The sequence below is a fragment of the Coregonus clupeaformis genome, unplaced genomic scaffold (assembly GCF_020615455.1).
Source record: "Coregonus clupeaformis isolate EN_2021a unplaced genomic scaffold, ASM2061545v1 scaf0447, whole genome shotgun sequence".
Lineage (NCBI taxonomy): Eukaryota > Metazoa > Chordata > Actinopteri > Salmoniformes > Salmonidae > Coregonus > Coregonus clupeaformis.
This window is the reverse complement of record NW_025533902.1, coordinates 40001-66494: the sequence shown is the minus strand read 5'-3', so window position 1 is coordinate 66494 and position 26494 is coordinate 40001. Positions and strand designations below refer to the sequence as shown.

The 26494-nt window shown below is 42.8% G+C and overlaps 1 protein-coding gene across 1 annotated transcript in view; it reads right to left on the bottom strand.

The window, feature by feature from the left end:
- Positions 1–22172: 22172 nt before the first annotated feature.
- The window catches only part of rergla (RERG/RAS-like a), a 9010-nt gene continuing 4688 nt past the window's right edge, over positions 22173–26494 (bottom strand). The window contains exons 4-5 of the mRNA XM_041851839.2: positions 25667–25815; positions 22173–22916 (exon numbers count right to left, since the gene is read on the bottom strand). Coding sequence (XP_041707773.2) covers positions 22628–22916; positions 25667–25815 — 438 coding nt within the window. The 3' untranslated portion in view covers positions 22173–22627. The remainder of the gene's footprint in view (positions 22917–25666; positions 25816–26494) is intronic.

The following is a 26494-nucleotide window of genomic DNA, read 5'->3' as shown; positions in this document are numbered from 1 at the left end:
TGTCACACTGTCTAACTGTCATGTCTGTCTGTCTGTCTGTCTGTCACACTGTCTAACTGTCATGTCAGTCTGTCACACTGTCTAACTGTCATGTCTGTCTGTCACACTGTCTAACTGTCATGTCTGTCTGTCACACTGTCTAACTGTCATGTCTGTCTGTCACACTGTCTAACTGTCATGTCTGTCTGTCTGTCACACTGTCTAACTGTCATGTCAGTCTGTCACACTGTCTAACTGTCATGTCAGTCTGTCACACTGTCTAACTGTCATGTCAGTCTGTCACACTGTCTAACTGTCATGTCAGTCTGTCACACTGTCTAACTGTCATGTCTGTCTGTCACACTGTCTAACTGTCATGTCAGTCTGTCACACTGTCTAACTGTCATGTCAGTCTGTCACACTGTCTAACTGTCATGTCAGTCTGTCACACTGTCTAACTGTCATGTCGTCTGTCACACTGTCTAACTGTCGTGTCTCATCCTGTCAGCACTGTCTAACTGTCATGTCAGTCTGTCACACTGTCTAACTGTCATGTCAGTCTGTCACACTGTCTAACTGTCATGTCTGTCTGTCTGTCACACTGTCTAACTGTCATGTCTGTCTGTCACACTGTCTAACTGTCATGTCAGTCTGTCACACTGTCTAACTGTCATGTCAGTCAGTCACACTGTCTAACTGTCATGTCTGTCTGTCACACTGTCTAACTGTCATGTCAGTCTGTCACACTGTCTAACTGTCATGTCATGTCTGTCTGTCACACTGTCTAACTGTCGTGTCTGTCTTCACTACTGTCTAACTGTCGTGTCTGTCTGTCATCATCTAACTGTCATGTCTGCTTCTTTCACACTGTCTAACTGTCTGTCTGTCTGTCTGTCACACTGTCTAACTGTCATGTCAGTCTGTCACACTGTCTAACTGTCATGTCGGGTCTGTCTGTCTGTCACACTGTCTAACTGTCATGTCTGTCTGTCAGCACTGTCTAACTGTCATGTCTGTCTCGTCACACTGTCTAACTGTCATGTCTGTCTGTCTGTCACACTGTCTAACTGTCATGTCTGTCTGTCACACTGTCTAACTGTCATGTCAGTCTGTCTGTCTGTCACACTGTCTAACTGTCATGTCAGTCAGTCACACTGTCTAACTGTCATGTCTGTCTGTCACACTGTCTAACTGTCATGTCTGTATGTCTGTCACACTGTCTAACTGTCATGTCAGTCTGTCTGTCACACTGTCTAACTGTCATGTCTGTCTGTCTGTCACACTGTCTAACTGTCATGTCAGTCTGTCACACTGTCTAACTGTCATGTCAGTCTGTCACACTGTCTAACTGTCGTCGTCGTCTGTCACACTGTCTAACTGTCATGTCTGTCTGTCTGTCACACTGTCTAACTGTCATGTCTGTCTGTCTGTCACACTGTCTAACTGTCATGTCTGTCTGTCACACTGTCTAACTGTCATGTCAGTCTGTCACACTGTCTAACTGTCATGTCAGTCTGTCACACTGTCATGTCAGTCAGTCACACTGTCTAACTGTCATGTCAGTCTGTCACACTGTCTAACTGTCATGTCTGTCTGTCACACTGTCTAACTGTCATGTCAGTCTGTCACACTGTCTAACTGTCATGTCAGTCTGTCACACTGTCTAACTGTCATGTCTGTCTGTCTGTCACACTGTCTAACTGTCATGTCAGTCTGTCACACTGTCTAACTGTCATGTCAGTCTGTCACACTGTCTAACTGTCATGTCTGTCTGTCACACTGTCTAACTGTCATGTCTGTCTGTCTGTCACACTGTCTAACTGTCATGTCAGTCAGTCACACTGTCTAACTGTCATGTCAGTCTGTCACACTGTCTAACTGTCTGTCTGTCTGTCTGTCACACTGTCTAACTGTCATGTCAGTCAGTCACCTGTCTAACTGTCATGTCAGTCCAGTCACACTGTCTAACTATCGTGTCAGTCTGTCACACTGTCTCAACTGTCATGTCTGTCTGTCTGTCTGTCACACTGTCTAACTGTCATGTCAGTCTGTCCACTGTCTAACTGTCATGTCTGTCTGTCACCTGTCGAACTGTCATGTCTGTCTGTCACACTGTCTAACTGTCATGTCTGTCTGTCACACTGTCTAACTGTCATGTCTGTCTGTCTGTCACACTGTCTAACTGTCATGTCAGTCTGTCACACTGTCTAACTGTCGTGTCAGTCTGTCACACTGTCTAACTGTCTGTCAGTCTGTCACACTGTCTAACTGTCTGTCAGTCTGTCACACTGTCTAACTGTCATGTCTGTCTGTCACACTGTCTAACTGTCATGTCAGTCTGTCACACTGTCTAACTGTCATGTCAGTCTGTCACCTGTCTAACTGTCATGTCAGTCTGTCACACTGTCTAACTGTCATGTCAGTCTGTCACACTGTCTAACTGTCGTGTCAGTCTGCTCACACTGTCTAACTAGTCGTGTCAGTCTGTCACACTGTCTAACTGTCATGTCTTTCTGTCTGTCACACTGTCTAACTGTCATGTCTGTCTGTCACACTGTCTAACTGTCATGTCTGTCTGTCTGTCTGTCACACTGTCTAACTGTCATGTCAGTCTGTCCTTCTAACTGTCTGCTCAGTCAGTCACACTGTCTAACTGTCATGTCTGTCTGTCACACTGTCTAACTGTCATGTCAGTCTGTCACACTGTCTAACTGTCATGTCATGTCTGTCTGTCACACTGTCTAACTGTCATGTCTGTCTGTCACACTGTCTAACTGTCATGTCTGTCTGTCACACTATCTAACTGTCATGTCTGTCTGTCACACTGTCTAACTGTCATGTCTGTCTGTCTGTCACACTGTCTAACTGTCATGTCAGTCTGTCACACTGTCTAACTGTCATGTCAGTCTGTCTGTCTGTCACACTGTCTAACTGTCATGTCTGTCTGTCACACTGTCTAACTGTCATGTCTGTCTGTCACACTGTCTAACTGTCATGTCTGTCTGTCTGTCACACTGTCTAACTGTCATGTCTGTCTGTCACACTGTCTAACTGTCATGTCAGTCTGTCTGTCTGTCACACTGTCTAACTGTCATGTCAGTCAGTCACACTGTCTAACTGTCATGTCTGTCTGTCACACTGTCTAACTGTCATGTCTGTATGTCTGTCACACTGTCTAACTGTCATGTCAGTCTGTCTGTCACACTGTCTAACTGTCATGTCTGTATGTCTGTCACACTGTCTAACTGTCATGTCAGTCTGTCTGTCACACTGTCTAACTGTCATGTCTGTCTGTCTGTCACACTGTCTAACTGTCATGTCTGTCTGTCTGTCACACTGTCTAACTGTCATGTCTGTCTGTCACACTGTCTAACTGTCATGTCAGTCTGTCACACTGTCTAACTGTCATGTCAGTCTGTCACACTGTCTAACTGTCATGTCTGTCTGTCTGTCACACTGTCTAACTGTCATGTCTGTCTGTCTGTCACACTGTCTAACTGTCATGTCTGTCTGTCTGTCACACTGTCTAACTGTCATGCCAAAAATAAACTCTTCTTTACATTACTACTCTGATTTATCTCATTAGTGGTCTGACTCAGGCCAATCAGTAACTGTCATGGTTATTACATCAATTTAGACAAACAAATTAAATTGTGAAAAAAAAGTATTCTGTAAACGCTTCTGCCAATACTCTGAGCATGAGTCATCAGCAGTAGTATATATGACTATATAGAAGGTGTGGAAGGATCTGGAAGGATCTGTTCATACAACAGACCACAGTAGAGACTGGCTGGCTGACTGGCTGGCTGACTGACTGACTGACTGACTGGCTGACTGACTGGCTGACTGACTGGCTGACTGGCTGACTGACTGGCTGACTGGCTGACTGACTGACTGACTGACTGGCTGACTGACTGACTGACTGACTGACTGGCTGACTGACTGACTGACTGGCTGACTGACTGACTGACTGACTGACTGACTGACTGACTGACTGACTGGATGTGTAATAAGATCAGAATGGTTCTCCTGCTCCAGAGAGCTGGAATCTGTTTCATGTATTGGGGGAGCAGAGTGAATGGCCAAACATATGGCCGTGATTAGGGCCAGCTGAGCAGGGCTGATTGACAGGTATCCCCCCCCCCACCCCCCCACCCCTTTACCCCCCTCGCGCCACCCTGTTGCCCTGGCCTGTAATAGCTACTTCTACCAGGAATCACAGCTTGATGGCAAAGATAACCTCCGCCATTCAAAACCACAGACAGCGACCGGCACACCAGCATTCCTCCTCGCCAACCAGACGGACCCAGTCCATGTCTGAGCCCCAAATGGTATCCTATTCCCTATTGGCCATGGTCAGAAGTGGTGCACTAAATAGGGAACAGGGTTTCATTTGGGACTATTTCCAGGTATGTTATCCCTCCCAGTGATAAGCAGCCGTGAGCAGAGTAGAGTGGAGCAGTCGTCTGATATTGCTGTTTTCTGTCTCACTGCCCCTCCATTACAGCATGGGTAACCCTGTACAGGCACAGATCAGAACCCGTGCTAGCACAGGGCTCGGCAGGGTACAGCAGGCCTGACAGGAATGTACTGGAGGGTGCTGTGATGGAGAGAAAGAAAGAGAGAGAGGGTGAATAAAGCAAAGTAGAGGCTGAGAGAGGGGGGCCAGAGAGAGCTCAGACCTACTGGGACCATGCTTATATTATAATCAACCTGTTGACACATACAGCAGGACATCCAGCCAGGAAGCCATATTAATATGCTCAGGTGGGTACAGAGGTGGGTACAGGTTACCTCAGATGGTACAGAGGTGGGTACAGTTTACCCTCTACTCAGGTGGGTACAGAGGTGGGTACAGTTTACCTCTACTCAGGTGGGTACAGAGGTGGGTACAGTTTACCTCTACTCAGGTGGGACACACACTCACACACACACACACACACACACACACACACACACACACACACACACACACACACACACACACACACACATACACTTGATGCCTAGTCCCTTTACCCTGCCTTCATGTACATATCTACCTCAAATACCTTATTATTATCTATCCTGATGCCTAGTCACTTTACCCTGCCTTCATGTAGCCATATCTACCTCAAATACCGTTATTATCTATCCTGATGCCTAGTCACTTTACCCTGCCTTCATGTACATATCTACCTCAAATACCTATTATTATACCTATCCTGATGCCTAGTCACTTTACCCTGCGTTCATGTACATATCTACCTCAAATACCTTATTATTATCTATCCTGATGCCTAGTCACTTTACCCTGCCTTCATGTACATATCTACCTCAAATACCTTATTATTATCTAACCTGATACCTAGTCACTTTACCCTGCCTTCATGTACAGTGCCTTGCAAAGTATTCATCCCACTTGGTTTTTCCTATTTTGTAGCATTACAACCTGTAATTTAAATGGATTTTTATTTGGATTTCATGTAATGGACATAGACAAAAGAGTCGAAATTGGTGAAGTGAATTGAAAAAAAAAAAATTATTTAAAAAAATTCAAAAAAAGAAATAATGGAAAAGTGGTTAGTGCATATTCACACCCTTTGCTATGAAGCCCCTAAATAAGATCGGGTGCAACCAATTACCTTCAGATGTCACATAATTAGTTAAAAAAAGTCCACCTGTGTGCAATCTAAGTATCACATGATCTCAATATATATACACCTGTTCAGAAAGGCCCCAGAGTCTGCAACACCACTAAGCAAGGGGCACCACCAAGCAAGCGGCATCATGAAGACCAAGGAGCTCTCCAAACAGGTCAGGGACAAAGTTGTGGAGAAGTACAGATCAGGGGTTGAGTTATAAAAAATACTCAGAAACATTGAACATCCAACGGAGCACCATTAAATCCATTATTAACAAATGGAAAGAATATGGCACCACAACAAACCTGCCAAGAGAGGGCCGCCCACACAAAACTCCAGACCAGGCAAGGAGGGCATTAATCAGAGAGGCAACAAAGAGACCAAAAGATAACCCCTGAAGGAGCTGCAAAGCTCCACAGTGGAGATTGGAGTATCTGTCCATAGGACCACTTTAAGCCGTACAACTCCACCGAGCTGGGCTTTACGGAAGAGTGAACAGAAAAAGCCATTGCTTAGAAGAAAAAAATAAGCAAATACGTTTGGTGTTCGCCAAAAGCCATGTGGGAGACTCCCCAAACATATGGAAGAAGGTACTCTGGTCAGATGAGACTAAAATTTAGCTTTTTGGCCATCAAGGAAAACGCTTATGTGCTGGCGCAAACTGCAACACCTCTCATCACCCGAGAACACCATCCCCACAGTGAAGCATTGTGGTGGCAGCATCATGCTGTGGGGATATTTTTAATTGGGGCAGGGACTGGGAAACTGGTCAGAATTGAAGGAATGATGGATGGCGCTAAATACAGGGAAATTCTTGAGGGAAACCTGTTTCAGACTTCCAGGGATTTGAGACTGGGACAGAGGTTCACCTTCCAGCAGGACAATGACCCTCGGCATACTACTAAAGCAACACTCAAGTGGTTTTGGGGAAAGCATTTAAATGTCTTGGAATCCAATTGAGAATCTGTGGTATGACTTAAAGATTGCTGTTGTAGTGTCTTAAAGTCTACAATATGCTGACTGTTGCAGAAAGTGTGATAGAGGGAACTTGGCCCTCAGATTTTGCTGATGTTGGCAAAATGCGGTGTACTCTACTGTGCTGGAAACATCTGGAAAACATTACTGTGGTTCATGGAAAGATGATATGGGGGAGAGAGGTGAAAAGACCAGATTGGTTTTTAGAATCACACCATATTACGTCATAAATGATATAAAACCATGTCTTGAACAATAGAAGGAGAATAGCAAATTACTGATTGGCATGTCTGTCTCACAGATATCTGCAGAATCTGTCAAATTCGATGCTGGAACCTTTGTTATAATAAACCTTTGAAAACAGAGTACAGTGTCGGGCGGATTCATTTATCATCACAAGCATGGACCAGCAAAGGTGTGTCTTTGAGACACTACACTGTACCTGTAAGGAACCCATCCAACTTGAAGGAGCTGGAGCAGTTTTGCCTTGAAAAATGGACAAAATCCCAGTGGCTAGATGTGCCAAGCTTATAGAGACATACCCCAAGAGACTTGCAGCTGTAATTGCTGCAAAGGTGGCTCTACAAAAGTATTGACTTTGGGGGGGTGATAGTTATGAACGCTCAAGTTTTCAGTTTTTGTCTTATTTCTTGTTTGTTTCCACAATAAAAAATATTTAGCATCTTCAAAGTTAGGCATGTTGTGTAAATCAAATGATAAAAAGCCCCCAAAAAATCAATTTTATTCCAGGTTGTAAGCGCAACAAAATAGGAAAAATTGCCAAGGGGGTGAATACCTTCGCAAGCCACTGTACATATCTACCTCAAATACCTTAATATGTCTATCCTGATGCCTAGTCCCTTTACCCTGCCTTCATGTACATATCTACCTCAAATACCTTATTATCTATCTCACCTGATGCCTAGTCACTTTACCCTGCCTTCATGTACATATCTACCTCAAATACCTTATTATTATCTATCCTGATGCCTAGTCACTTTACCCTGCCTTCATGTACATATCTACCTCAAAATACCTTATTATTATCTATCCTGGATGCCTAGGTCCTTTACTCTGCCTTCATGTACATATCTACCTCAAATACCTCCTATCCCTGCACATTGATCTGGTACTGGTACTCCCCTGTATATAGCTCCACATTGATCTGGTACTCCTGTATATAGCTCACATTGATCTGGTGCTGGTACTCCTGTATATAGCTCCACATTGATCTTGGTACTGGTACTCCTGTATATAGCTCCACATTGATCTGGTACTTGTACTCCTGTATATAGCTCCACATTGATCTGGTACTGGTACTCCTGTATATAGCTCACATTGATCTGGTACTGGTACTCCTGTATATAGCTCCACATTGATCTGGTTCTGGTACTCCCTGTATATGACTCACATTGATCTGGTACTCCTGTATATAGCTCCACATTGATCTGGTACTGGTACTTCCTGTATATAGCGAATCACATTGATCTGGTACTCCTGTATATAGCTCCCTCATTGATCTGGTACTGGTACTTCCTGTATATGACTCCACATTGATCTGGTACTGGTACTTCCTGTATATAAGCTCCACACTTGATCTGGTACTCCCTGTATATAGCTCCACATTGATCTGGTACTGGGTACTTCCTGTATATAGCTCCCACATTGATCTGGTACTCCCTGTATATAGCTCCACATTGATCTGGTACTGGTACTTCCTGTATATGACTCCACATTGATCTGGTACTGGTACTTCCTGTATATAGCTCCCACATTGATCTGGTACTGTACTCCCTGTATATAGCTCCACATTGATCTGGTACTGGTACTCCCTGTATGTAGCTCCACATTGATCTGGTACTCCCTGTATATAGCTCCACATTGATCTGGTACTGGTACTCCCTGTATAGCTCCACATTGATCTGGTACTGGTACTTCCTGTATAAGTGACTCCACATTGATCTGGTACTGGTACTTCCTGTATTTCGGACAACGCAACGCTCTGAAGGCTCCTCAATCTGTCAAACATTTTGGACAAGGCAAAGCACTGAAGGATCCTCAATCTGTCAAACATTTGGACAAGGTAAAGCACTGAAGGATCCTCAATCTGTCAAACATTTGGACAAGGTAACTGCTACCGCTAATGTAGAGTAAAGCTCTGACATTTTGCCATTTCTCTTTAGAATATAAACTGTTGCACTGCACAGCAAATTCTGTTTTAATCTGGTGAGGGCCATTTAACTGGTGGCCATTTTTTTTCCTCAAGTGGTATGTTTCATGTTTCTTCCCATCCAGTAGTGGTATGTTTCATGTTTCTTCCCCATCCAGTAGTGGTATGTTTCATGTTTCTTCCCATCCAGTGGTGGTTGTTTCATGTTTCTTCCCATCCAGTAGTGGGATGTTTCATGTTTCTTCCCATCCAGTAGTGGTATGTTTCATGTTTCTTCCCATCCAGTAGTGGTATGTTTCATGTTTCTTCCCATCCAGTAGTGGTATGTTTCATGTTTCTTCCCATCCAGTAGTGGTATGTTTCATGTTTCTTCCCATCCAGTAGTGGGTGTTTAATGAACAGAACACTATGTGAGGTAGTTTTAATGTTTAGTGGTGACTGATAATGGTAGAAAACCCTCTTTGGCAACAAGTAGCTCAGGTTGGCCGAGCATGGCTCTTGCAACACCAGGGTTGTGGGTTCGTTTCCATGGTGGGGCCAGTATGAAAATGTATGCACTCACTAACTTTAAGTTGCTCTGGATAAGAGCGTCTGCTAAAAATGACAAAAATGTCAAATGTAAGCTCTCAGCAGAGAGAGGGTGCAGCCATCCAACAGAGATGAGTCTTTATGAGTGGGATGTATGTTATACGACAGTGAGATTGTGTCAGCAGGATACAGCCAGCTCCCCTTTAGTACACAGGATAGGTCAACTCGAGTCTGCAGCCTAAGTACTCCTGGTGCTATGAGAGAAACGACTGGGAGCATCATAGTCTGGCAGATTATACGTTGTTGAAGTATCACGCTCACTTCTACTGTTTACGTTGCCTTGTGCAAAAGGACTGAAGATTGTTCACAGTAAGTCAGGTATATCTAATTTACAGTAGTCGGTAGTGTAATTCTAATTTACAGTAAGTCAGGAGTATATCTAATTTACAGTAAATCAGAGTATATCTAATTTACAGTAAGTCAGGAGTATATCTAATTCACAGTAAAGTCAGCAGTATATCTAATTTTACAGTAAGTCAGTAGTATATCTAATTTTACAGTAAGTCAGTAGTATATCTAATTTACAGTAAGTCAGAGTATATCTAATTTACAGTAAATCAGGGAGTATATCTAATTTACAGTAAGTCAGGAGTATATCTAATTCACAGTAAGTCAAGGAGTATATCTAATTTACAGTAAGTCAGTAGTATATCTAATTTTACAGTAAGTCAGGAGTATATCTAATTTACAGTAAGTCAGTGGTATATCTAATTCACAGTAAGTCAGAGTATATCTAATTTACAGTAAGTCAGTGGTATATCTAATTCACAGTAAGTCAGAGTATATCTAATTCGCAGTAAGTCAGGAGTATATCTAATTTACAGTAAGTCAGGAGTATATCTAATTTACGGTAAAGTCAGAGTATACCTAATTCACAGTAAGTCAGGGTATATCTAATTTACAGTAAGTCGGGGAGTATATCTAATTGACAGTAAGTCAGTAGTATATCTAATTTACAGTAAGTCAGTAGTATATCTAATTTACAGTAAGTCAGGAGTATACATAATTCACAGTGAGTCGGAGTATATCTAATTTACAGTAAGTCAGTAGTATATCTAATTTACAGTAAGTCAGGAGTATATCTAATTTACAGTAAGTCAGGAGTATATCTAATTTACAGTAAGTCAGTAGTATATCTAATTTACAGTAAGTCAGGAGTATATCTAATTTACAGTAAGTCAGGAGTATATCTAATTTACAGTAAGTCAGGAGTATACATAATTCACAGTAAGTCAGGAGTATATCTAATTTACAGTAAGTCAGTAGTATATCTAATTTACAGTAAGTCAGGAGTATATCTAATTCACAGTAAGTCAGGAGTATATCTAATTCACAGTAAGTCAGGAGTATATCTAATTTACAGTAAGTCAGTAGTATATCTAATTTACAGTAAGTCAGTAGTATATCTAATTTACAGTAAGTCAGGAGTATATCTAATTTACAGTAAATCAGGAGTATATCTAATTTACAGTAAGTCAGGAGTATATCTAATTTACAGTAAGTCAGCAGTATATCTAATTTACAGTAAGTCAGTAGTATATCTAATTTACAGTAAGTCAGTAGTATATCTAATTTACAGTAAGTCAGGAGTATACCTAATTCACAGTAAGTCAGGAGTATATCTAATTTACAGTAAGTCAGGAGTATATCTAATTGACAGTAAGTCAGTAGTATATCTAATTTACAGTAAGTCAGTAGTATATCTAATTTACAGTAAGTCAGGAGTATACATAATTCACAGTAAGTCAGGAGTATATCTAATTTACAGTAAGTCAGTAGTATATCTAATTTACAGTAAGTCAGGAGTATATCTAATTCACAGTAAGTCAGGAGTATATCTAATTTACAGTAAGTCAGGAGTATACCTAATTCACAGTAAGTCAGGAGTATATCTAATTTACAGTAAGTCAGGAGTATATCTAATTTACAGTAAGTCAGTAGTATATCTAATTTACAGTAAGTCAGTAGTATATCTAATTCACAGTAAGTCAGGAGTATATCTAATTTACAGTAAGTCAGTAGTATATCTAATTCACAGTAAGTCAGGAGTATATCCAATTTACAGTAAGTCAGGAGTATATCCAATTTACAGTAAGTCAGGAGTATATCTAATTTACAGTAAGTCAGGAGTACAGTGGGGGAAAAAAGTATTTAGTCAGCCACCAATTGTGCAAGTTCTCCCACTTAAAAAAGATGAGAGAGGCCTGTAATTTTCTCACCATAGGTACACGTCAACTATGACAGACAAAATGAGGAAAAAAAAATCCAGAAAATCACATTGTAGGATTTTTTACTGAATTTATTTGCAAATTATGGTGGAAAATAAGTATTTGGTCAATAACAAAAGTTTCTCTATTACTTTGTTATATACCCTTTGTTGGCAATGACACAGGTCAAACGTTTTCTGTAAGTCTTCACAAGGTTTTCAAGCACACTGTTGCTGGTATTTTTTGGCCCATTCCTCCATGCAGATCTCCTCTAGAGCAGTGATGTTTTTGGGGCTGTCACTGGGCAACACGGACTCAACTCCCCTCCAAAGATTTTCTATGGGGTTGAGATCTGGAGACTGGCTAGGCCACTCCAGGACCTTGAATGCATCTTACGAAGCCACTCCTTCGTTGCCCGGCGGTATCTGTTTGGGATCATTGTCATGCTGGAAAGACCCAGCCACGTTTCATCTGCAATGCCCTTGCTGATGGAAGGAGTTTTCACTCAAAATCTCACGATACATGGCCCCATTCATTCTTTCCTTTACCCGAATCGGTCCGGTCCTGGTCCCTTTGCAGAAAAAAACAGCCCCAAAGCATGATGTTTCCACCCCCCATGCTTCATAGTAGGTATGGTGTTCTTTGGATGCAACTCAGCATTCTTTGTCCTCCAAACACGACGAAGTTGAGTTTTTACCAAAAAGTTATATTTTGGTTTCATCTGACCAATATGACATTCTCCCCAATCCTCTTCTGGATCATCCAAATGCACTCTAGCAAACTTCAGACGGGCCTGGACATGTACTGGCTTCAGCAGGGGGACACAGGATTTGAGTCCCTACGCGGCGGCTACTGTGTTACTGATGGTAGGCTTTGTTACTTTGGTCCCAGCTCTCTGCAGGTCATTCACTAGGTCCCCTCGTGTGGTTCTGGGATTTTCCTCACCGTTCTTGTGATCATTTTGACCCCACGGGGGTGAGATCTTGCGTGAGCCCCAGATCAAGGGAGATTATCAGTGGTCTTGTACGTCTTCCATTTCCTAATAATTGCTCCCACAGTTGATTTCTTCAAACCAAGCTGCTTACCTATTGCAGATTCAGTCTTCCCCAGCCTGGTGCAGGTCTACAATTTTGTTTCTGGTGTCCTTTGACAGCTCTTTTTGGTCTTGGCCATAGTGGAGTATGGAGTGTGACTGTTTGAGTTTGTGGACAGGTGTCTTTTATACTGATTAACAAGTTCAAACAGGTGCCATTAATACAGGTAACGAGTGGAGGACAGAGGAGCCTCTTAAAGAAGAAGTTACAGGTCTGCTGAGCAGAAATCTTGCTTGTTTGTAGGTGACCAAATACTTATTTTCCACCATAATTTGCAAATAAATTCATTAAAAATCCTACAATGTGATTTTCCGGATTTTTTTCCTCCATTTGTCTGTCATAGTTGACGTGTACCTATGATGAAAATTACAGGCCTCTCATCTTTTAAGTGGGAGAACTTGCACAATTGGTGGCTGACTAAATACTTTTTTCCCCCACTGTATATCTAATTCACAGTAAGTCAGGAGTATATCTAATTTACAGTAAGTCAGGAGTATATCTAATTTACAGTAAGTCAGGAGTATACATAATTCACAGTAAGTCAGGAGTATATCTAATTTACAGTAAGTCAGGAGTATATCTAATTTACAGTAAGTCAGGAGTAGATCTAATTTACAGTAAGTCAGGAGTATACATAATTCACAGTAAGTCAGGAGTATATCTAATTCACAGTAAGTCAGGAGTATATCTAATTCACAGTAAATCAGGAGTATATCTAATTTACAGTAAGTCAGTAGTATATCTAATTCACAGTAAGTCAGTAGTATATCTAATTCACAGTAAGTCAGGAGTATATCTAATTTACAGTAAGTCAGGAGTATATCTAATTTACAGTAAGTCGGGAGTATACATAATTCACAGTAAGTCAGGAGTATATCTAATTTACAGTAAGTCAGGAGTATATCTAATTTACAGTAAGTCAGGAGTAGATCTAATTTACAGTAAGTCAGAGTATACATAATTCACAGTAAGTCAGAGTATATACTAATTCACAGTAAGTCAGGTATATCTAATTCACAGTAAATCAGGAGTATATCTAATTTACAGTAAGTCAGTAGTATATCTAATTTACAGTAAGTCAGTAGTATATCTAATTCACAGTAAGTCAGGAGTATATCTAATTTACAGTAAGTCAGGAGTATATCTAATTTACAGTAAGTCAGGAGTATATCTAATTCACAGTAAGTCAGGAGTATATCTAATTTACAGTAAGTCAGGAGTAGATCTAATTTACAGTAAGTCAGCAGTATATCTAATTTACAGTAAGCCAGTAGTATATCTAATTTACAGTAAGTCAGTAGTATATCTAATTCACAGTAAATCAGGAGTATATCTAATTTACAGTAAGTCAGGAGTATATCTAATTTATAGTAAGTCAGGAGTATATCTAATTTACAGTAAGTCAGGAGTATATATAATGTACAGTAAGTCAGTAGTATATCTAATTCACAGTAAGTCAGGAGAGCATATCTAATTTACAGTAAGTCAGGAGTATATCTAATTCACAGTAAGTCAGGAGTATATCTAATTTACAGTAAGTCAGGAGTATATCTAATTTACAGTAAGTCAGTGGTATATCTAATTCACAGTAAGTCAGGAGTATATCTAATTTACAGTGTCAGGAGTATATCTAATTCACATAAGTCAGTAGTATATCTAATTTACAGTAAGTCAGGAGTATATCTAATTTACATAAGTCAGTAGTATATCTAATTCTCTGGTAAGTCAGGAGTATATCTAGTTCACAGTAAGTCAGAAGTATATCTAATTTACAGTAAGTCAGAGTATATCTAATTCACAGTAAGTCAGGTAGTATATCTAATTCACGGTAAGTCAGAGTATATCTAATTTACAGTAAGTCAGAGTATATCTAATTCACAGTAAGTCAGGAGTATATCTAATTTACAGTAAGTCAGTAGTATATCTAATTACAGTAAGTCAGGAGTATATCTAATTTACAGTAAGTCAGTAGTATATCTAATTCACAGTAAGTCAGGAGTATATCTAATTCACAGTAAGTCAGTAGTACTATCTAATTTACAGTAAACAAGAATGAATAATTATACAACAAAGATATAAATCAGAATAACAGCAATGTATATATCTTATCCATGTTTTCAAAGAGTACAATTAATTAGAAAGGTAAACAAAGGTGGTGGAAAACCATATCCCACAGGCAGCTTGAGTATGATCAACACACGCAGTTGCAGATCGGTCAGGTTAGGAGGCATCAATTACAGTATTGCAGGTATTCATCGTGGCTTAGTAAAGAGTTTCATCACAGCCGGATGGCATTTGACTTACAGCGGTTGTGAGCGGCAGCCCAATTCACACAGTGTCGGGAGAGCATCTTAACTGCAGTGGTCGTATGAACCACTGTTATGGCTTCACAGAGCACCTAGCCTGCAGCTGCGCACATCCATTCACGCAAACAGATATTTTATCACAGCAGTTAAAGGCATTCACGCGCAGTTAGAGTAGATTCTTAATCGCGGTCAGGTGGAAAGATCATCACGCAGCCGTGGCAGGCATCGAACTTACAGGTATTGGATGATATCGACCGCAGGCGCTTCACAGGCAATGATCATGCAGAGCGCAGTGGAAACATGTCGGCAGAAACAGTGAAATCATGATTCGTTATCGCCTTTGCACGAGGAGCCATTATGAAGTTTCAACAATCAATACTGTCAAGTAATCAGCCAGCAGATAGATTTCTTCGCCTTCTTGTCTTATGAAAGTGATAGAGGAGAAAAACAACATTTGAGTATTGACACACACATTTCATCTTCCAAAGAATTAATATTCTATTCATCAGTGGATGCCTTCTTTTATTGTGTCAGAAAGTCTGTCTATAACACAGCTGGTAGTAAATATCTGATTTTACAGGTAGCAAACATACGCAGAGCAAATATTTCAAACAAACGATATCGCACACAAGCCATCTACGATATTACGTTGATTCCGGATATTAGGTAATCACAGGCGACGCAGAGTGAAGGTATCAGAGATTAGCGGGAAGCTAAAACGGCGTGATATGGTCAAATGAGTCATCTGAAGAATATTGTTTGTTTCATCTGTTCAATCATCTTATTAACATTTGTTATTCCACTGAAGAAGAAACGTCAAGGCCAACAAACGAGTGGCAACATACCAATTGGTCACATTGTGTTCAGGAACATTTCTGTCGCCTGTGAATGCGCCTGAGGTCAACTGTTGGGAGCACAGCATCTTAGTTTTAGTTATTGGTTTCCAACACATTTTCTCCCTCTCCCATCTCCCCTCTCTCTCGCTCTCTCCTCTCTGCCCTCTCTCCCTCTCCCCTTCTCTCCCTCTCTCTCTCCTCTCTCTCTCCCACTCTCCCCCTCTCGCCTCTTCTCCCCTCTCCTCTCCTCTCCCTCTCCCCTCTCCCCTCTCCCCTCCTCCCTCCTCCTCCAGTTTTTTTCAGCATCTCCTCCATGGAAGAAGCAGCTATATAAAGGTAGTGTGGTAAACTCAGACTGCCACACCCTGATGTAAGAAGGGTGCTGGTGTTGATGGCAACCCTGTGTTGTCTGTGTGTGAGTGAGTGAGATCTACAGGCGTGACAACCGACCTGTCAACCTGCTTCTGACCATAACAGCACAGATTTAAACACCATTATGAGTCTAGTTGAGTCTTGCCAGAGGTACCGGACCCAACTGACTGAAGTGAGACAATGGAGAGAGCAGCTTCAGTCTGGTTTAACCACAGGCTATAGCGAAACAGGCCAAAACAGCAAAGGCGCTGAAAATGGCTGAGCTAGGTGATATCATAATCCTCTCACGAAGAACCATCAAATAGACTTCGTATTAAGAGTATTATTTGTATGGTTGATTTTTTGCAAGAGAGAGAGAGAGAGAGAGAGAGAGAGAGAGAGAGAGAGAGAGAGAGAGAGAGAGAGAGAGAGAGAGAGAGAGAGAGAGAGAGAGAGAGATCCCCTAGTATGGAAAGACAAAGCACTAGAGTGCTGAATATGTCTGAGCTGGGTGAGGTCATAATCCCCTCACCAAGAAGTTGCCATTAAATCCGTGTGATCCCTAGAGATGATAAATGCGTTTGTTCTTTACAGCGAGCCAACAACACCTTTCTAATAGCAGTAGAGTCGCCAGAGAACAACATCTGGTAGACAAATAAGTGATCAACTCTCAAGAACACAGAGAGATGTAAATCAATCAAGGATAAAAGACAGTATCAATTCCTTTTAAATCCCTGTTCCACAAAACACTTTAGAGGGTATTGCTAGTCTCTTACTCAGAATCCCTGTTCCTTATGGGCGGCAGGTAGCTTAGTGGTTAAGAGCGTTGTGCCAGTAACCGAAAGGTAGCTGGTTCTAATCCCCGAGCCGACTAGGTGAAAAATCTGTCGATGTGCCCTTGAGCAAGGCACTTAACCCTAATTGCTCATGTAAGTCGCTCTGGATAAGAGCGTCTGCTAAATGACTAAAAATGTTTTAAAAAATGTTATGTAACACTAAATGTGGAAATCTTTGTCACAGACAAAGGAACCGCGAGACTTAACGTGAGCAGAATGTTCCCAGGAACGTCCCAAAGCTGAACACATGGGCTTTTGTCCCAAATGGCACCCTGTTCACTATGGAGCCCTGGTCTAAAGTAGTGCACTATATAGGGAATAAGTTGCCATTTTGGGATACAGACATGGTACGTTTAGTACATGTCCCTCTACAGACTCCAGGTGTTTGTTGACAGGACCCCCTATAGTGTACCTTACACCCAGGGGAGTCTGGGAGTCTATACTACAGAGATGGCTCCACCCAGGGGAGTCTGGGAGTCTATACTACAGAGATGGCTCCACCCAGGGGAGTCTGGGAGTCTATACTACAGAGATGGCTCCACCCAGGGGAGTCTGGGAGTCTATACTACAGAGATGGCTCCACCCAGGGGAGTCTGGGAGTCTATACTACAGAGATGGCTCCACCCAGGGGAGTCTGGGAGTCTATACTACAGAGATGGCTCCACCCAGGGGAGTCTGGGAGTCTATACTACAGAGATGGCTCCACCCAGGGGAGTCTGGGAGTCTATACTACAGAGATGGCTCCACCCAGGGGAGTCTGGGAGTCTATACTACAGAGATGGCTCCACCCAGGGGAGTCTGGGAGTCTATACTACAGAGATGGCTCCACCCAGGTGAGTCTGGGAGAGAGTTGATTTCTGCGGCATCTTCTGCCACGTCACAGGACCTCTGTAGATGGAGAGATTATCACTCTCTCTCTTGTTGTCGCGCTCTGTAAGAGGTGAAGAGACAGGGAAAACTGGTCCCCTACCCACAATCTCAATAAATAATACCCACAATCCCAATAAATAATACCCACAATCCCAATAAATAATACCCACAATCCCAATCAATAATACCCACAATCCCAATAAATAATACCCACAATCCCAATAAATAATACCCACAATCCCAATAAACTCTCTCTCATGTAATCTCTGAAACTCGCTGCCTGGGTTGAGTAACTCTTTGGGGAGACATTGGTTTAGTTGGCAGGGAATATCAATACACTGAGGTCATGCACGGTCAGCCTCGGTCATCACAATGTGATTGATGTAGTATCTTGTTGTACGTACAGAGAACACTTCAGAACTGGAGGACGCACACTGACACAAAGAACAACTACTGTGGTGATCCACACACACACACACACACACACACACACACACACACACACACCCACACACACACACACCACACACACACACCACACACACACCTCCATAAAACCCCAACAGACAACCAGACTTGATTACAGTGTTTATTATAGTTTATGACATTATTTTACGAGTTTATTATTAAGACTTTTATTCGAGTGAACAATTAAAAACATGAAGATGAAACTAAAACAGACAGACATTCGTTATTTGATGATACATTACCTTTCCATGGAAACAGTAACCACGGAAAAGAACGTCCCCAAAACAACCTCCATGCCAATAAACTGCTGCCTCTCTTCCGTAGCAGTATTCAGCCTACGTCCCAAATGGCACCCCTTGTTCCTTATTTAGTGCACTACTTTCGACTAGGGCCCATAGGGCTCTGGTTAAACATAGTGCATAGTGTAGGGAATAGGGCTCCATTTGGGACGTACCTCAGTCATAATGAAAGATGTATGAAAAAATGGACCACTTGTGGCATGCATTGAGGAGTAGAGGCAACAAGGCCAGTAATGGAGTCTCCCTGTGGTATCACTTACTTTACCATAGCTAATAAATGGAGTCTCCCTGTGGTATCACTTACTTTACCATAGCTAATAATGGAGTCTCCCTGTGGTATCACTTACTTTACCATAGCTAATAAATGGAGTCTCCCTGTGGTATCACTTACTTTACCATAGCTAATAAATGGAGTCTCCTGTGGTATCACTTACTTTACCATAGCTAATAAATGGAGTCTCCCTGTGGTATCACTTACTTTACCATAGCTAATAAATGGAGTCTCCCTGTGGTATCACTTACTTTACCATAGCTAATAAATGGAGTCTCCCTGTGGTATCACTTACTTTACCATAGCTAATAAATGGAGTCTCCCTGTGGTATCACTTACTTTACCATAGCTAATAAATGGAGTCTCCCTGTGATATCACTTACTTTACCATAGCTAATAAATGGAGTCTCCCTGTGGTATCACTTACTTTACATAGCTAATAATGGAGTCTTCCTGTGGTATCACTTACTTTACATAGCTAATAATGGAGTCTTCCTGTGGTATCACTTACTTTACCATAGCTAATAAATGGAGTCTCCCTGTGGTATCACTTACTTTACCATAGCTAATAAATGGAGTCTCCCTGTGGTATCACTTACTTTACATAGCTAATAAATGGAGTCTCCCTGTGGTATCACTTACTTTACCATAGCTAATAAATGGAGTCTCCTGTGGTATCACTTACTTTACCATAGCTAATAAATGGAGTCTCCCTGTGGTATCACTTACTTTACCATAGCTAATAAATGGAGTCTCCCTGTGGTATCACTTACTTTACCATAGCTAATAAATGGAGTCTCCCTGTGGTATCACTTACTTTACCATAGCTAATAAATGGAGTCTCCCTGTGGTATCACTTACTTTACCATAGCTAATAAATGGAGTCTCCCTGTGGTATCATTTACTTTACATAGCTAATAAATGGAGTCTCCCTGTGGTATCACTTACTTTACATAGCTAATAATGGAGTCTCCCTGTGGTATCACTTACTTTACATAGCTAATAAATGGAGTATCCCTGTGGTATCACTTACTTTACCATAGCTAATAAATGGAGTCTCCCTGTGGTATCACTTACTTTACATAGCTAATAATGGAGTCTTCCTGTGGTATCACTTACTTTACATAGCTAATAAATGGAGTCTCCCTGTGGTATCACTTACTTTACATAGCTAATAATGGAGTCTCCCTGTGGTATCATTTACTTTACATAGCTAATAATGGAGTCTCCCTGTGGTATCATTTACTTTACATAGCTAATAATGGAGTCTCCCTGTGGCATCACTTACTTTACATAGCTAATAAATGGAGTCTCCCTGTGGTATCACTTACTTTACATAGCTAATAATGGAGTCTCCCTGTGGTATCATTTACTTTACATAGCTAATAATGGAGTCTCCCTGTGGTATCACTTACTTTACATAGCTAATAATGGAGTCTCCCTGTGGTATCACTTACTTTACCATAGCTAATAAATGGAGTCTCCCTGTGGTATCACTTACTTTACCATAGCTAATAAATGGAGTCTCCCTGTGGTATCACTTACTTTACATAGCTAATAAATGGAGTCTCCCTGTGGTATCACTTACTTTACATAGCTAATAAATGGAGTCTCCCTGTGGTATCATTTACTCTACATAGCTAATAATGGAGTCTCCCTGTGGTATCATTTACTTTACATGATATATACACTACCAGTCAAAAGTTTGGACACCTACTCATTCAAGGGTTTTTCTTTATTTTTACTATTTTCTACAGGGTGAGACATCAAAACTATAAAATAACACATATGGAATCATGTAGTAACCAAAAAAGTGTTAAACAAATCAAAATATATTTTATATTTGAGATTCTTCAAATAGCCACCCTTTGCCTTGATGACAGCTTTGCACACTCTTAGCATTCTCTCAACCAGCTTCATGAGGTAGTCACCTGGAATGCATTTCAATTAACAGGTGTGCCTTCTTAAAAGTTAATTTGTGGAATTTCTTTCCTTCTTAATGTGTTTGAGCCAATCAGTTGTGTTGTGACAAGGTAGGGGGGGTATACAGAAGACAGCCCTATTTGGTAAAAGACCAAGTCCATATTATGGCAAGAACAGCTCAAATAAGCAAAGAGAAACGACAGCCCATCATTACTTTAAGACATGAAGGCCAGTCAATATGGAAAATTGCAAAAACCATCAAGCGCTATGATGAAACTGGCTCTCATGAGGACCACCACAGGAATGGAAGACCCAGAGTTACCTCTGCTGCAGAGGATAAGTTCATTAGAGTTACCAGCCTCAGAAATTGCAGCCCAAATAAATGCTTCACAGAGTTCAAGTCACAGACACATCTCAACATCAACTGTTCAGAGGGGACTGTGTGAATCAGGCCTTCATGGTCGAATTGCTGCAAATAAACCACTACTAAAGGACACCAATAAGAAGAAGAGACTTGGGCCAAGAAACACAAGCAATGGACATTAGACCGGTGGAAATTTGTCCTTTGGTCTGGAGTCCAAATTGGAGATTTTTGGTTCCAACTGCCGTGTTTTGTGAGACGTGGTGTGGGTGAACGGATGATCTCCGCATGTGTAGTTCCCACCGTAAAGCATGGAGGAGGAGGTGTTATGGTGTGGGGGTGCTTTGCTGGTGACACTGTCTGTGATTTATTTAGAATTCAAGGCACACTTAACCAGCATGGCTACCACAGCATTCTGCAGCGATACGCCATCCCATCTGGTTTGGGCTTAGTGGGACTATCATTTGTTTTTCAACAGGACAATGACCCAACACACCTCCAGGCTGTGTAAGGGCTATTTGACCAAGAAGGAGAGTGATGGAGTGCTGCATCAGATGACCTGGCCTCCACAATCCCCCGACTTCAACCCAATTGAGATGGTTTGGGATGAGTCGGACGTTAGAGCGAAGGAAAATCAGCCAACAAGTGCTAAGCATATGTGGGAACTCCTTCAAGACTGTGGGAAAAGCATTCCAGGTGAAGCTGGTTGAGAGAACGCCAAGAGTGTGCAAAGCTGTCATCAAGGCTTTTTGAAGAATCTCAAATATAAAAATATATTTTGATTTGTTTAACACTTTTTTGGTTACTACATGATTCCATATGTGTTATTTCATAGTTTTGACGTCTTCACTATTATTCTACAATGTAGAAAATAGTAAAAAATAAAGAAAAACCCTTGAATGAGTTGGTGTTCTAAAAGTTTTGACCGATAGTATATACAGAGTGGGGGGAAAAAAGTATTTAGTCAGCCACCAATTGTGCAAGTTCTCCCACTTAAAAAGATGAGAGAGGCCTGTAATTTTCATCATAGGTACACGTCTAAATGTTTTGACCGATAGTATATATATATATAGTAGAGACCTTAGAGTATGGTAAGCAATAGACAGAAAGGCAGTAAACAGCAGCAGTCCTATCAGCCCAATAAGCTCTGTTATCAGTGTAGAACCATTTACACCCCATCTCACATAGAGTTGTCACTCGGTGGTTACGCAACCGGAGGATTGCGCAAAGTCTATGTAGGTTGGTGGGGGGGTCTAATTGTCATTGACCTTTCTCCACCCTTTTCATCATCAACAATAATAGCAACGGCAATAGCAAGTAAGTAGGTGAAGCCCATGTTGTTGGTGGTGGGTCCATTCAATGTTTATTGACCTTTTTTCCCCCCACAATCCCTTTCACCATTCAACAACAGTCCCAAGGTGAGTAACAAGGTAACAAGACCTCTGAGGCCTGGGGTAACACTTGACCCTTCACACTGATTTCCTCCGCTTCCCGAAGACATTATTGATGAGTTTGGCCATGGACTTGGAGCCACTGGGTCTCCGTCTCCTCTCCTTGGCCTTGCCCCCCCCCAGGCTGACGTTGTGGACCGTCTTAGAGAACATGAGGACCACCTCCTGGTAGTGTTCTGCCGCAGAGAGCTCGTAGAACTGGCACTGGGACTCCGCTGCCAGGCGCTGGCCCTCCTCTCGACGCACCTCCCTCACATGGCACAGGTCCTGCTTGTTACCCACCAGGAACACCAGAGAGTCTGCATCCCTGATGGGGAAGAGAGGGAGACAGGGTGAGCAGGATCTATGAGGCAATAAGGACAGCCATAATGAATCCCTGGACGTAGCAGAAGACAAAAACAGGAGGCCGCGTTGAGTTTAACGCTAGCGACGTTCAAGACTATGGGGGCGTCTGAAATGGCACCCTATTCTATTTACGCCACACTATGTTTTACCAGAGTCGTGTCAACGTAGTAGTCAGAAAGCAGTCCGAAGTACTGCAGTCTTTACAATGGAATAAGGAGACATTTCAGATGTAACCTACGACACTAAAACTTCAGCCATGATGGAGAGTTGACGGTATCGTCTCTGTTTGTGTCAGTGCTAAACTGTAGGCCAATGTTGTTGTCCACAAACTGTTTTGGTGGGGCATTTATGTAGTAACTTTGATTGCTGTGGGTGAAGACTCAGTACATTGAGATGTTCCCTCATACCCAGAAGACCATTAGAGAGATGTTCCCTCATACCCAGAATACCATTAGCGAGATGTTCCCTCATACCCAGAATACCATTAGAGAGATGTTCCTTCATCCCCATTAGACCATTAGAGAGATGTTCCCTCATCCCCATTAGACCATTACATATGTTCCCTCATCCCCATTAGACCATTAGAGATGTTCCCTCATCCCCATTAGACCATTAGAGATGTTCCCTCATCCCCATTAGACCATTACAGATGTTCCCTCATCCCCATTAGACCATTACAGAGATGTTCCCTCATCCCCATTAGACCATTACAGATGTTCCCTCATCCCCATTAGACCATTACAGAGATGTTCCCTCATCCCCATTAGACCATTACAGATGTTCCCTCATCCCCATTAGACCATTAGAGAGATGTTCCCTCATCCTCATTAGACCATTAGAGAGATGTTCCCTCTTCCCCATTAGACCATTTGACAGATGTTCCCTCATCCCCAGAAGACCATTAGACAGATGTTCCCTCATCCCCATTAGACCATTAGACAGATGTTCCCTCATCCCCAGAAGACCATTAGACAGATGTTCCTTCATCCCCAGAAGACCATTAGTGAGATGTTCCCTTAACCCCATTAGACCATTAGAGAGATGTTCCCTCATCCTCATTAGACCATTAGAGAGATGTTCCCTCTTCCCCATTAGACCATTTGACAGATGTTCCCTCATCCCCAGAAGACCATTAGACAGATGTTCCCTCATCCCCAGAAGACCATTAGACAGATGTTCCTTCATCCCCAGAAGACCATTAGACAGATGTTCCCTCATCCCCATTAGACCATTAGACAGATGTTCCTTCATCCCCAGAAGACCATTAGACAGATGTTCCCTCATCCCCATTAGACCATTAGACAGATGTTCCCTCATCCCCAGAAGACCATTAGACAGATGTTCCTTCATCCCCAGAAGACCATTAGACAGACAGAAGACCATTAGACAGATGTTCCCTCATCCCCAGAAGACCATTAGTGAGATGTTCCCTTAACCCCATTAGACAGATGTTCCCTCTGCCCCATTAGACAGATGTTCCCTCATACCCAGAAGACCATTAGTGAAAACATTCCACCAATCAGTTCAGAGAGCCAGAGAGTTGAATCTCTATGGTAGAATCTATCAATGGGATTACTAACAATGTAACAGTTGTTGGGCAGTGTGGCGGCTATTAAACTCACATCAATGTCCAATCTATTGATCTACAACGACAGTAATAGGATGGAATGTCTGTATTAGTGACAGAGTCTACCTTTTGGTAGGTGAGTAGAACTGGAAGGACTGGACAGGTGAGAGGATGGACTGGACAGGTGGGTGGATGGACTGGACAGGTGGGTGGATGGACTGGACAGGTGGGTGGATGGACTGGACAGGTGGGTGGATGGACTGGACAGGAGGGTGGATGGACTGGACAGGTGGGTGGATGGACTGGAGAGGTGGGTGGATGGACTGGACAGGTGGGTGGATGGACTGGACAGGTGGGTGGATGGACTGGACAGGAGGGTGGATGGACTGGACAGGTGGGTGGATGGACTGGACAGGTGGGTGGATGGACTGGACAGGTGGGTGGATGGACTGGACAGGTGGGTGGATGGACTGGACAGGTGGGTGGATGGACTGGACAGGTGGGTGGATGGACTGGACAGGTGGGTGGATGGACTGGACAGGTGGGTGGATGGACTGGACAGGTGGGTGGATGGACTGGACAGGAGGGTGGATGGACTGGACAGGTGGGTGGATGGACTGGACAGGTGGGTGGATGGACTGGACAGGTGGGTGGATGGACTGGACAGGTGGGTGGATGGACTGGACAGGTGGGTGGATGGACTGGACAGGTGGGTGGATGGACTGGACAGGAGGGTGGATGGACTGGACAGGTGGGTGGATGGACTGGACAGGTGGGTGGATGGACTGGACAGGTGGGTGGATGGACTGGACAGGTGGGTGGATGGACTGGACAGGTGGGTGGATGGACTGGACAGGTGGGTGGATGGACTGGACAGGAGGGTGGATGGACTGGACAGGTGGGTGGATGGATGGACTGGACAGGTGGGTGGATGGACTGGACAGGTGGGTGGATGGACTGGACAGGTGGGTGGATGGACTGGACAGGTGGGTGGATGGACTGGACAGGTGGGTGGATGGACTGGACAGGTGGGTGGATGGACTGGACAGGTGGGTGGATGGACTGGACAGGCGGGTGGATGGACTGGACAGGAGAGTGGATGGACTGGACAGGTGGGTGGATGGACTGGACAGGTGAGTGGTTACCTTTTGGCCACGCCGAGGTTCAGCTCTCTGATCAGGTGTACTATGGCTTTAGCCTTGATGAAGGAGGAGCGGTCACTGATGTCATAGACCACTACGAAGCCATCAGCCCAGTGGATCTGGTCGTTCAGAGTTGACTTCCCCTCACAGGCCTGCAGAGGAACACAAACAGCAGGGACATGTTGCTATAACCAAGCAATCTGATACACACCACTGGAGGCTGGTGAAGGGAGGGTGGCTCATATTAATGGCTGGAATAGAATAAGGCTGGAATGGAATGAATAGAACCCCATTCCATTCCATTCATTCCAATGAGCCTGTCCTCCGATGTAAAGTTACCCCAGGCTACACTAAGTGATCTGACTACAGGTGCTGAAATAATAACCTTCATCATACTTCGATAAATCATAATTATAAACTGGGTGGTTCGAGCCCTGAATGCTGATTGGCTGACAGCCGTGGTATATCAGACCTTATACCACGGGTATGACAAAACATGTATTTTATATAATTACGTTGGTAACCAGTTTATAATAGCAATAAGGCACATCGGGAGTTTGTGATTTATGGCCAATATACCACAGCTAAGGGCTGTGTCCAGGCACTCCGCGTTGCATTGTGCGATAAGGACAGCCCTTAGCCGTGGTATATTGGCCATATACCACACCTCCTTGGGCCTTATTGCTTAATTATAGCCCCAGGTTGCGTTCGCCCACTTCCGGGCATATCCATCCATCCAACTCCTAGTGGTAATGCTCCTGTCAATTCAGAGGCAGGGAGACAGGGAGGGAGGGAGGGAGGAGGGAAGACAGGGAGGGAGACAGGGAGGGA